The 13,526-nt window shown below is 41.1% G+C and overlaps 1 protein-coding gene across 1 annotated transcript in view; it reads left to right on the forward strand.

The window, feature by feature from the left end:
• rgs12a (regulator of G protein signaling 12a) overlaps positions 1-13,526 on the forward strand; it is a 39,680-nt gene that overhangs the window by 22,758 nt on the left and 3,396 nt on the right. Inside the window, 14 exon segments of the mRNA XM_008321527.3 lie at positions 535-556; positions 2,497-2,666; positions 3,534-3,626; positions 4,329-4,472; positions 5,039-5,221; positions 5,321-5,471; positions 5,755-5,852; positions 6,081-6,272; positions 6,578-6,651; positions 6,750-6,876; positions 7,625-7,721; positions 7,810-7,868; positions 8,374-8,485; positions 8,723-9,256. Coding sequence (XP_008319749.1) covers positions 535-556; positions 2,497-2,666; positions 3,534-3,626; positions 4,329-4,472; positions 5,039-5,221; positions 5,321-5,471; positions 5,755-5,852; positions 6,081-6,272; positions 6,578-6,651; positions 6,750-6,876; positions 7,625-7,721; positions 7,810-7,868; positions 8,374-8,485; positions 8,723-9,256 — 2,056 coding nt within the window.

The following is a 13,526-nucleotide window of genomic DNA, read 5'->3' on the forward strand; positions in this document are numbered from 1 at the left end:
GTTGAGCAATCACGAGTTCTGACATGCTTCAATTGCACACAGGTATTAAAGGTTTCAGTGTTAACTTTGCCTGTTTTTCAAGAATGCCTTCTCACATTGACCACTCGTCCTCTGAATTAGCAAATGAAAAGAGGCCATTACAGCCAGCGATGGCCTTTTTAAGTGTCTGTGCCCCTGATGAGCTCTGATCTTTGTCACAGCACTTAGGAGGAATGTGTACGTCAGGGCTAGGAGTGTGATTGTGTGTGTGAGTGGATAATACAACATGAGGGGTGGGTCCTGGTGTGGAGGTGTGAACAGCTGTGTGTGGTAGCGACTGGGGGTCCACCCACTTACAAATGAATGTTCCCCAACAGCACACACACATTCACAAACAAGTCAAAAAGACACACACACACACACACTCAACTGGAAGTTTTTGGTCAGATGTCTAGAGAGACGCCGCTAACATCAGCTCAGTCTTCATTCTCTTGTCTCACTGCAAGAGGTCATGAGAGCAGCTTCTCACTCATGTCTCTCTTTGTTCTCTTCCAGTCTGCTGCTTCTTCAGATGGTGGTGAGTACAATTCTTTACTGCTAATTAAAGATAAACTGCTCTTGTTTACATAAAAACCATTTCAAATCAAAGGCCGTTTGTGTTAAATCAGCAGAAAACTGCCTTTATATTGGAGGCTGTAAAATACTTGTTTGTTAGGATGCTTTTTAAAGATTTCACTCACCTGGCCTTCTCATTTACACTATAAAACTCCTACTACTTAATAATACTGCATTTATTTTTTTCACTGTCTGCATTTGTTATTGTCATTTTCTGCTCCTGCCCACAACAGAGGATTGTTTAGTTGCTCACTAAAAGTTCCTAATAAAAAGACGTTTTATTAGGGGTGATGTATTCGCTCTGCTGGCAGCATGCCTCAGAAACAAAGGGTGTTTGTCGATGTGTTTTGGGTCAGAATCAGTGCCAGCTTGCATGTTGCCTGCTCCTGTCTGACATGGCATTTTTAACTGCAGTTGCTAACACATTGATCAAGTTTGTGGTGCAGAGCTGAGTTGCTGTCCTTTCAGCAGTGCAGGACTGTGTTTTTTGAAACCATCTCATAAAGTGAGCTGCAAACAATGTGGTCAAAGCCCATTTCAAAGCCACACTCTTCATACAATAAATCAACAGCAAACAATTGGACCATCAGTAAACCGGGGGAAGAAACGTCCACTTGAATTGTTATTGTTGCTGTTTTTTTCCATTACAATTTCAACCAAAAGTTAAACAAGTAAAAGTTAGGATATAAAGCTTATATAAATTCTGAAATGGATTTTATCTTAAATGATTTACTGTATACAGTACAGACATGTACTGCAATGACATGTCTGTACTGTACCTGTTGATTCCTAATGATATGTTTGAAGTATTTGTTAGTATTTTTTCTTATGCACATGTAACAAGTTGTAAAAAAAAAGAGCAGAATTGGTCCAACACACAGAGACTGTAGTTTGAAGTGTATACCTAACACTACTGTAAATACCTTGTACCTAGAGATTAATGTCAGAAGTACAACAAATTCTACATGTAAACAGGGGGCAGTACTTTGTAAACATGGAGTGTAAACATCCAAAAGTCTGTTTAAACTTAAAGCTACCACAATTAGCCAGCTAATCATGGCTAACTGTGCTAGCCAACTGGAACAGTTGGACACAGGATATGTAGCTGGTTATCCATGATTTCTTTTGTCCACCAGAGGTCGAAACAATTTCTTTAAAATGTTCTAGCTCCTTTAGAAAAATCAGGCGGTGCATACAGACAACGTCATCATAAATAATAAAGTCAGTTCAGTTTTACTTTTTATAATAATAAAAATTAAAACAGTGAAATACTTTGGAAGTACATTGCACAGAATAACCTTCCTTACCAGAGTAGTGAAGTAAGCATCTTTTTCCACCATTTGCCGAGGCCAAGTGTTTCTTTCTCCACCTAATGAAACACTTGCAACAATCACACTCTGGTCTCTTTGTGTGTTTATGCCTCCATTGCTCATTGGTGCTCTTGTAGCCATCTGCTGCAATGACAGAACGTACTACAAAAGGCTGAGGCTTTAACTGTAGTTTACCACCAGCTCCTGGACCCCCAGCCATGTTTCTTTCTCTCTCCACTGTTTCTTTTACTCCTTTTTAACTTCCTCATTGTTTAGCCCATCTTTTGCCCTAGCATCACTTAAATCCTTTTTTACTCATCGTATCTGCCAAACCTTCATTTTTTATTGTCATTAGATGGGTGTGAATTAGTCATTTCTCATTTTCACAAAATTGTTCCCAGAAGAAAGTATAAAATCTTGATTACAGGATCAATATCAAGTACAGGTGTGAAAAATGTAACTCTAATTTAAAAAAATGTTTAAGAAATCCACAGAAATATAAAAAGAAACAGCGATTGTTGTTTTATTCACCCTGACTGGAAATGCCGTTGGACTGTGGTGTTCAACCTTCCTTATGTGCCTTTCCCTTCAGACTACAGTGGAGTTCAGTTACAGGGATGCTGTAGCCAAAGTAGCCTGAACAGCAATGGCAGTCTTCCAGGAGCAGGCAGCCACCGCGGAGGTTCAGAGCAGCGTGTGGCCAGCTGGGCCGCCTGCTTCGAACATCTCCTCCAGGATCCAGTGGGCGTGCGCTACTTCTCAGTAAGTGGATGTGAACCTGTCATATCCTAAATCAATGAGTCTCATACAATCAGTTATGATATATGATATATACACTGGTGTAGGTTTAAAAAAAAATTTTACAAACGTTTTTTCAGTTTCATTAAGACGAAAATGTCATGTAGTTGTTTTCACATTTTGAATGTCTATTCTCTGCTCCCCTCTGAGTGAGAGTTTTTTCCAAAATCCCTGGTTTTCTCCCACAATCCAAAACATGTTGGACTTTTTTAATTCAGTATTTACGGCCCCTGGCCCCTAACCTCTGATTGTTTGTCTCTGTGTAAGCTGGCAAACTATAGAATACCCCCCATCCTCCTTCACCCCCACCCACTTGTTGACTGCTGCGAGGACAAATCATTTGACCAAGAAATGGATTAAGTAATAGAAGTTAACTAAAAAAAGGCATTCAGTTGTCTTGACATGTACAGTATATGTCAGCCTTCCGTTATCTGATGAAAGTATTGTCATGATCTGACAACTCTTTTTTTGACACACTCATCTTGAATCTTGGCTTAAATCCAGATCACATCTTCAATATACAGCTCAGTTAGCACAGTCATCTTTTTCAAGCCTCCCACATAACAAAGTGTGGTCCAAATTAGCCCATTACACCTTTGGCACTGAAAGTTATGCCATTCCATACCCACCTCCTTTCCACACCTTCCCTTCACCACTAATCAGAGTCACACTTGCCCACACACTCCCGCGCTCACACTCACACCAGTTTTGGCCAGAGGATCACACTCGTAATAATGTCTCCACTCATGAGTGGTCTGAACAACAGCAACAGCACAAGAAAAATAAAGTTGTTGGAGATAATAAACAAAACTTTGGACTCTCTTGCAACAGGAATTTCTGAAGAAAGAATTCAGTGAGGAGAATATCTTGTTCTGGCAGGCCTGTGAATACTTCAGTCATGTCCCTGCAACTGATAAGAAGCAGGTACGTCGACGCATTCGCAGCTAAAGGTTTCCTGCACTTCTAGACTGTGGTCCTGGCCATGTTTAAGGAAAATGGTCATATCATAAAGTTGATGTGAATAATGTTTTTGTTAGTGGTTTTATCAACACGTGAATCGTTGTGCAATTTTACTAATTACAGCAATCATTTTATAAAGCCATTTTCAGTTGTTCCATTGGGAAATATATAGGTATAGTCACATGTAAATGTATGCATTTAGCAGGTGCTTTATCCAAAGCGCGTTACTAGAGTACGTGGTTCCTGCTAGCCGCTACACTACGGAACCACGCCACACGATGCCCTTGTTGAGCCCAAGCGATTAATTAATTAGTCAATCCATAGCAAATTTTAACCTGGTAGGATGTGGGTTTTACTGCAGTACTGCCTTAGGGTTCGAAGGTGACACAAATTCAGTATATCATGTTTTGTAATATATATCATTAATATATACATAAAATGTATAATATACATTGTGATTTAGCAAAAACAATATCTGAGGTATGGAAGTGGATTTACTTAATTTATGGCCACATTATCCACACACGCTTTCTGGATGGTTTTATCCTGACAGCCAAATTTGTTGATCTGGTTACAAGTAAGGTTTTTAACATTAAATAATAGGACAAGTTTGGTGATCTGCTCATAAAGTAGAAGATAAACTACCGTAACTTTTTTTCCCTGCAGCTCTCCCAGAGAGCAGGTGAGATCTACAACAGCTTTCTGTCTAGCAAGGCCACCATGCCAGTCAACATAGACAGCCAGGCCCAGCTGGCTGACGATGTCCTCACCTCACCTTGGCCCGACATGTTCAAGACGCAGCAGCTACAGGTACAGTCTGGAAACCTGGAAGGGTGCTGGCTGATAATGAATGCAGCGTATTCACAATCACACCGCTACTTTGTTAAATTAAGGAGCATATCACTGCGTTCGTGGCTGTGGCTATGAGTGAAAGATGAGGTCATTCACATTTCTCTGATCTGGGGTTCTGCTCCCAGCTTGCCTTTAGTCACTTTGCTCAAGCATATTGGTCTCCTTGGTGGCCATCTGGGTTTGTTTACAAAAGGGCCACGAGGCTCCACCACAGAGATAAACACAAACTGGCATACACCCACAGAGCATACTGCACTGTACACACTGACACATAGACATGCAGTCAAAGATCTGCTCACACGTCAGCGTAATGAAACACTACTCATGGAGACCCTAAGTCACAACGTTAGCTGTAACTATATATTAACAGCGGTGGTTTATCCTGCTTCCATATTTGTTTTTTTTACCACTTGTACCTTTCATTCCACCGTTCTTCTTTTTCTCGGCTCCACTGACCCTTCATTCCTTTTCTGTTCCAAATACTAGGTTTCTTAAAGCCACACTTGTCTTTTTCATGCCTCTAGATCTTTAACCTGATGAAGTTTGACAGCTACTCACGATTCCTCAAGTCCGCACTTTACCAGGAGTGCGTACGGGCTGAGTTGGAGGGTCAACCCTTGCCTGACCCCTACCAGATCCCCTGTAGTCCAGCACCATCCAAACACAGTGCCAGCTCTGACCGCTCCAGTCTTTCTACTCCGAAAAGGGTTTGTTTACTTTCTTTTTGTGGGTTCATTTTAAAGGCAGTGATGAACATTCGGGTTTGGACGGTTTGGAATAGAAATTGTTGTTCTGACTCTTCACAGGACATCAGAAAGCAAAGGTCAGGGAAGTCACTGAATGAAGACAGCAGGGACGAAAGTGCAGACAAGAAACGGGGGATCTTCTTCTCCTGGTCCCGCAATAGGAGCTTTGGGAAAGGACCAAAGAAGAAGGAGATAGGAGACATAAACCTTGGTGAGATTTGTTTAAAATAGTATAAAAAAATTGATTTTATGATGCACTTTGACAATATAAGAGAGGATAATTTACAATCTAAAACCAATTTGACACTAAACATGTCCTAGATTTAGCAGGTACAATCATAATCAGAAATTACGAGCTGTAGCCGGTGCTTTCACTGGTCCAAGAACAGTTGTTGACATTATAGAGGCAGATAATTGTCCTTTTCCAACAGGTTCACTCTGGGGTCTTTTTTTACTGCCATGACTCATCTAATGATTTCTGATACTCTTTCCAGACTATTGGGGCAGTAATGGACGCAGGGAGTCTCAGGGTTCCTTGTCTTCCGGTACCAGTCTGGAAATGGCCACTTCCTGCTCTGCTGGTAAAATTGAGGTAAGATTCCTCTGGACAAATCACCATGGCAACACAGAGCCTAGTATCTGCTCTAGTCATAATATACTGGATGTTTTTAAACTTGTCAGCCACCTCCTTAGTTTTATATAGAGAGTTAAGAACCACTTTTATTTAGCCGCAATTGAATTTGCGAAATTTCCTTACCCTTACTTCTATTCCAAAAATATAACACACTTATACTTAAGCACTCTTATTTATTTATTTCAGTCGGAAAATCGCCACTCAGTCGGAGCCTGGGAACGCTCTACTAAACTTTGTAGTGTGCTTCTTCCTGATGGGTCCAACTCCTCCATCAACCTTCGACCAGGTGCCTCCATCAGAGAAGTCCTCCACGATCTTTGTCAAAACATTAACGTCAACATTGCTGCTGTCGACCTCTTTCTGGTGGGAGGAGAAAAGGTGAGACCTCAGTATCGAATGCTAGGAACATCTGATGCTGATTCACCTGAGATAAAAGCTCTACTGTGAGACAGTTTAAAAATAAATACATTTTGATCCGTCTTTAAAAAAATTAGATTCACTTTACTTTTCTTAACATGCTTGTTGTATTGAAGGCCTTTTATAAACAACTGTGTGCAGCAGGAAGGAAAGAAGCAGAAGAGAAAGGACTCTGATGTTTGTTAATACAGTAAAGTCTGTTCCTGGCTTTATTTCTCATTTTTATCTGTTGCTTATGTTTTGTGTCTTTTTTTTTCTTCCTGTAGCCGTTGGTGTTGGACCAAGACTGTCTGACACTCAGCTCACGAGACCTAAGACTTGAGAAAAGAACTTTGTTCCGGTACAAACAACAACAAACAAACACATACAGTCAAATCATTTTTTTTCTGCCTGTGTTTAATAATATAAATTTTACTCTTATTATTTATCTTCACTCAGACTGGACTTGGTTCCTATTAACCGCTCCGTGGGCCTGAAAGCCAAACCGACCAAACCAGTGACTGAAGTCCTACGTCCCGTGGTGGCTAAATATGGCCTCCACCTCAGTGATCTCGTGGCCAAAATAGTAAGTCAGCCCCTCATTGGTGACAATGCCTTGAGTCTTTTGAAGCTCCAGTGTGAGTCCAGAGGGCAGCGTGTGCAATGTGTGACAGTAGCAGTGGGTGGAGGATAATAGTCAGGGGATGGAAAGCGACCACATCCTTTTCCATCTCTGTGCAGTGGTTAGCTGTGTGACTCAGCCCAACCTCTGAAGATGGAGAAAAAGGGCTATAATCACGTATGATGACTCTCCCCAAACATGCTTACTCTTTACTCCTCCCCTAAATCTCTGCCACATGATTTATTTTAGTCCTGTGGTTTTCTATAAGTGGGTTATACAGTCTGCCAGAGCTAAACAAATTAAACAGATACCAGCCATATGTTAATGTGTTGTCTCAAACAGACCAGATGCACTGTAGTAGAGCTGCAGCTGATTCATGTGTCCATTACGACCTTCGATCCAATACCGCTAATTAATTATTTGAATGGGTGACAAAAATGGGTGGAAAAAAGTACAAATATTTGTGTGTGTATATATATATATATATATAAAGAGAGAGAGAAACCAGAAAGAGAAATAACAGCATTAACAACAGTATAGTAATGCTGGCATCATGTGAATCACAATAAGTTTCTGTGACACAACGGTTGAACCGATGTTAGCTGCAGCAAAATGAATGATTGAGGAAAATTGGAAATCGTTTAATCGATTCAAGTTGATTAATTGTTTTAAAGTATAGCATGGAATGTTTAACCATGTTCACTTCTTTCAGAGTGGAGAAACCAAGCCTCTGGACCTCGGTGCACCTATATCCAGTCTGGATGGTCTGAGGGTCGTGTTGGAGCGAGCAGATCCAACTTCAGGAAAAGGTTGCCCAATTCCCACATCTGTTGTTCTAAAATTGAACCTTCTTTCTGTTCTGCTTAACGCTTACCCATTTTTATGTTCCTTAAACAGACAAGTCCAAGTCCAACTCCCTTAAAAACCACCCGCCTTCAAGGAGTTTCTCTGCCACCGTGAGTCTTTTAAACATTTTACATCTCTTTCAGACTGGTGCTCAAGGTCCACATTTGGTGTTTTCCTTCCTCTCCTGACGCTGCTCTGCTTCTGTGAAATGTTATTATTTAGTTTGACCACAAATTAACCTTTTTTTCACGTTTATCTAATGCTATGCCACTAGTTGTAATTCTTTTTTTGTGTGTTTGTTGAATTCTCTAACACTGCCTGTGGCTGCCTCACTTACTCAACCTCACTCACTCATATTTTCCCATGCTTGATTTACTCCACTGCCACACAAACACACAGAGACAGCTGGTAGACACAAGCAAGGTCAAAAAAAGAACCAGAACAAGCAAATAGACCTGTCTTGTCCTTATATGACAGTCTTAGTAGGATCTGGAATCTGGACTCAGTAGGATGTTTGGCAGTCATGACTTAGCTCTTTGGCCCTTTAGGACCCCTCCTCTCCCACCCTGTCCCTCCATCCCCTAACAGAGTGCATTGTTATTGTTGCATCTGCAGGGAGATGAGAGGTCAGCACCAAAGGACATTTCTGTGAGAGCAAGTGGACCAGACTCAGCCCTGCCAGTGGAAAAAAGAAAACAGAAAAAGATTAATATAGATGAAGCTGAAGGTAAAACTTCTTCTCCTTCTCTTGCTAGTTTTTTTTTTTTTTTTTAAAGTTGTGTTGGATTTCTTAGCTTTGCTTCGCCTCAGGACTAACTGATACCTTTGCCATCTCTAGAGGGTTGTTTCTCTGTCAGGTGTTGGGCTGCTGCGCTGCATGCAGAATAAAAGTAATAATTTTCTCTTTAATCAGGCTCCTGTGTATGAAGAGTTTCACTTTGAAAAATGTTCTGTGTTTCTGCAGAATTCTTCGAGCTCCTGAGCCGAGCCCAGAGCGCCCGAGCCAACGACCAACGTGGCCTCCTGAACAAAGAGGATCTGGTACTTCCTGACTTCCTGCGACTGACCCCACCCGCTCCCTCCGACCTGGCCTCCTCCACTCCGGATTCTCTAAAACAGAGCAGGGAGAACGGAGTCTCCTCAAGAGGTGCTTTTACTTCCAGCTTTCGATCGGAAAGCCTGGACTCCTCCCTTAGCTCTAGTGCTAATGGACCCTCTGGGACTAGAAGGTGTCTCATACCCCCTCCCCGCCATCCGGCGTTCGGCACCCACCTGTCCCCCATCCCTCGGCCCAGTCTCCGCACGGTGGAGGAAGACACCCACGCTGACCTGACACTGGTGGGTGAGGGAGACATCAACAGCCCCAACAGCACACTGCTGCCCCCGTCGCCGTCCTCCATGCCGTCCTTCAACAGCAGCCTGCCTGAAGCCAACTTCACTCCGCCCGCACCCTGCTTCCAGTCAAAAGACACAGGTGGAGAGGGAAAGTCGACTTCAGGTATTTCTACCGCGTAATACACCCAGTGCTCAGTGTGTGTGTGTTTGTGTCATAAGTGGGGGTGTGTGCTCTCTCCTCTCTGATAAACCCCTCTTACACTGATCCTGATGCACTTTAATGACAAATTGATTTGGACTCTTCAGTTTGCCACTCTTTAAAGTCATTTATATATATACATATATATATATACAGTATATATATATATAGTATGTCTGTAAATAGTGATATTTTGTACATTTTGTTCAGTATCTGTAGTTTATTTTAGCGTCATAATCAGTTTTAGTGCATGACAATGTACCTTCCTGTCATGTCAATAATACACAGTCATAATGTGTTACTGATGAATGATGAACATTTTATAGTCCTGTAGTCAGGACGGGATGGACTGAGGACGGGGACTGAACGTGATGAGACTGATGGATTGTTGTGACAATTCGTAGCCATGTGACTGTCACGGTGCAAACAGCCTAAGAGTCACCCCTGATCAAATGCTGTATCCTTCCCTCTCCCATCTCCTCTATATAAGAGCAGTTCAACAATGTCAGTGTGACACTTCCTTTCACTGAACGCCGTCAGGAATGAATCCAAGCAACGGCAGAGAAATAATTAGTCGGTGAAGGACAAGTGCTTCTCAGCGCCATCGACATTGTTGAATTGCCCGTCATTCTTGATCTGGGTCATTCACCGCCTCTCCAGATTCCTGTTGTCGATAATCAAGTGCCAGTGAGAATCTCTGTACCTGTGATTGAGTGAATCTAATAAATGTTAGACTTCTGAAATCACCCTCGTCTGTCTTTTTACACCTTTGTCAGTGAAGCACCCACCCACCCATCCATCCTTCCACCCTCCTCCTCCACATGCCTTCCTTCATTCTCCTTCAGCTCAGCTCCGTTTCATCTTGTGGCTTCTCTCTCTCTCTCTCTCTCTCTCTCTTGTCAGCTCCCACTCCTTTGTGTACGTTGTGTGCAGTGTTTTCTCTGATTGTTCACTGTGACATGTCTGTTGGGTTTTGTTGTAGATGAATGGGTTCACCTGTGCAGTTGTTGGTTTGCTTGACTTATGCTTTCTTTTGGGTCAGTGCTTTGTGGCGTGTAGCTTGAGTGTTGCATTGTGGGTCTGCTGCAGTGATGGTTCTCTCAGATGCTTAACCTCTGCTGGGGTGCGGTGTGTTGATTTTTGAAACTCCTCTGTTCTCATTGTGTGTGAGAAGGAATAAAACTTGAAGTAATCAGTTGGACAAGTTGATCTTAAATGGTGATGGTTTTCTCTGCATGTGATGTCCCCTTGTCAGCGTCACTTGTCATGTTGTGTGTGTCATTGTACGTTCAGTCCTCCAATTAGCCAGGCTCTAAAAAAAGCTTTTTTGAAACAGAGAGCACAAGAATAAAAAGGAAGATAAGCGACAATCAAAGTGTTTCCCCTGTCAGCACAGACGCCTCCTTTGAAGAGCAGCCTGCCATCCGCAACAGCTAATGAAGAGAGTAAACGAGTTCTCTTTGGCATCACCGCCTCATGTTGAATACTGCTTTTAATAAAAGACAAGGATGAGAGCAAGATGATGAGGAGAAATTGAATCCACGCAGCTCCTTCACAGGCTGGCTGCTATTTTCTGGTTGCTAAGTGCACGAGCCTGATTCCTTCCACCACCCGGCTCCATGGTAACCTTATGCGTTAACTGAGCTACAGATAGAAACTGTCACTACTGGTTTTCATCTGTCTTCCAGCCCATTTCTCTGCTGCTCCCACAGTTTTTAATTACTTATCAGCTAAAATAGAACACGCTGTGATTCAACAGAGCCGTATTTAAACAATTCTACCTCTGAGTGCCAGGATCTCTGTTTGCATCTACAGATATTGCTTTTTTTTTTTTACCAAAACATTTAGGTCTTTAATCTTTAATATTTGGTTGAAAAGACAGTGTCAGTGATAATTAACATTCGAGAACAAATGAAGCGCAGACAAGTTGGGAGGCTGTGGAAGTCAGTGACTTTGCTGTTGTGACGCCCTCTGCTGTTTCAATGAAAAATAGATGAAATTACTCAACCGAGTTCCGTTTTAAATGTCTTACAATCTCAAAAACCAAAATAATATTGTGAAACAATCTGAGAACCAACTGCCAACCCTGTGATACTGGAACTGAAAATACAGCCATACAAACACTTTTTTAAATTGTTATCTTGTTTATTTTAAAAATTCCTTTAGACTAAATGCTATCTTCTTCTTTTGAAGAAGATGTTTTATTTGATGCAACTACATTTTTAAAAATCGATTATGCCATTTTATCTAATCTACCTAGTATGAAGACAAATTAGACTCACATTTTCTTGTGCACTGAATTTAATTTAGTTTCATTCACTAAACAGTTTTATGGTAGTCAATCGGTATTGGAAAAAAGTAGCAGAAATATTAAAAAGAATATTACATTAAGTCAAAATAATTATTGTAAAATAACAATTTAAAATACAATTAGCCTGAATAAAATGTATTAAAGGTAGAAATTAAGAGAATAGATATTATTCATTTCTTTTATTTTCTGGTTAAAAACAATTAGGTAATCTTACCTCACAGAGTAACCTAACATTATCAAGCAAAAAAGTAAATGATGAACCACTACATTACATTACACTTAGCAGATGCTTCTATACAAAGCTACTTGATGTTTGAAGAAATCAAGCTACAATAAACACTGCAGGTCATAGAGTCAGAAGAAAAAAGTGCATGTTAGATGTAAATGGGTTTGTTAGGATCAGAACAGTGACACATTTCACTAGATTAAATAAGTGGTAAACTATTCAACCTTGGATATTTTAATTATTAAGTTCTGTCTTGATGAATCTAAAGTCATAATAAGTCAGGGAGAGTAATTCGATTATTCACTACATTATCGCGTACTGTCTGCATGGACTAAGACGGCCACTAGGGGATGGTATCACACAGTGACTCCTCTCTGTGTAACTCCACTCCGTGGCGGCTGACGTAAACCAAAACAGCAAGAGTGATTAGAATCTCATTGCCCCTGGATAGATATCATACTGTAGATAACAGAACGCAGATGTTGGAGTCACAGGGTTTATTGTTTTATTAAAATACTAAGGAAGAGTTTGTTTCTTACAGTGTGAATATTAGAATATGTCTCAAAGTAAACAGCACAAGTATTCTATAACCAGCCTCTGTTTCCTGTAAGCAGCACCAGAGACACCACATGGCTCCTCTCCCCTCACGTTCATTTGTCTTTAGCGCCCCCAGCCCCACCACTGTCCAATCTCTGTGCAGTGGCTGACCCCAGGCCTGACGAAGACCTAAGAGCCCAATGCAGGTCTTGGACAGTTGTAGCTGGGGTTGTTCCAGCCTGAGCCGCTCTGTCTTAGAATCATGCTGCTGCTGACTCTGTGAGTATGGTGACCAGACTGGCCACTGGAAAAGTTATAAGGAATATGTAAAATATCAAGATTCAGGGGGAAAAGTAGTTGAGAAACTTTATAGGTGACGCACAATGTGGACAGCTATTTGAGTGGTGATAGTTAGGGAAACACTGTTTCATGATGTCACTGTTGTTCCTCACATGTAACGTAATTTAAACATGTCTGGGTTCTCTTTTTTTAGTAATCGTTTTAAACTGCGCCCTTCAGTAGCAGTCATCACTGCAGTAGTCTAGATCTGTTTGTGTGTCAGGTTGGCATCAACCACTGCTCTGTGCATCCACCAACCATTGCTCTTTCACACAGTTAGCACACATGCTCTCATTTTAACATGCTGGGGGCAAAAGATTTTGTTTCATCAAAGCACGACATATCCTCAAGACCTCAAAGCGATTCACAGTAATGACTAAAATCCACCGACTCTGAAGCTAAATTTTGAGTCATACTTTTGCACATTTTTCTTGAACTTGTATCGTATCAACATTTCCAATAATCAAATCAATTAAATTAGTCAGAAGTTAAATTAAAAACAGGTGTAAAACACAAGCAACTACCTGCTGTTATTTGTCTTTCTGTCCCAGCAAAAATGTTTTTTGTGTGTAACACATTCAGGAAGGTTGATTTACTCTCTATTAATTATGATAAACTGTAAATAATTATGATCACGATTAATCATAAATGGCGTGATCGAAAAATTTGTGAGTGTACCCAGCTGTAATATTCATTACAGCTGGTATATTTATAAATACAGTACATGTAAAGAAAAAAATACAGAACAATGAGAAAACAACATCAAAATGACTTTTTCCCCCCAATAGTTCAGCTTCAGCTTTGTCCAGCTTGCTCTGCTC

The sequence above is a fragment of the Cynoglossus semilaevis genome, chromosome 1 (assembly GCF_000523025.1).
Source record: "Cynoglossus semilaevis isolate Cse_v1.0 chromosome 1, Cse_v1.0, whole genome shotgun sequence".
In the NCBI taxonomy this organism is placed as follows: Eukaryota; Metazoa; Chordata; class Actinopteri; order Pleuronectiformes; family Cynoglossidae; genus Cynoglossus; species Cynoglossus semilaevis.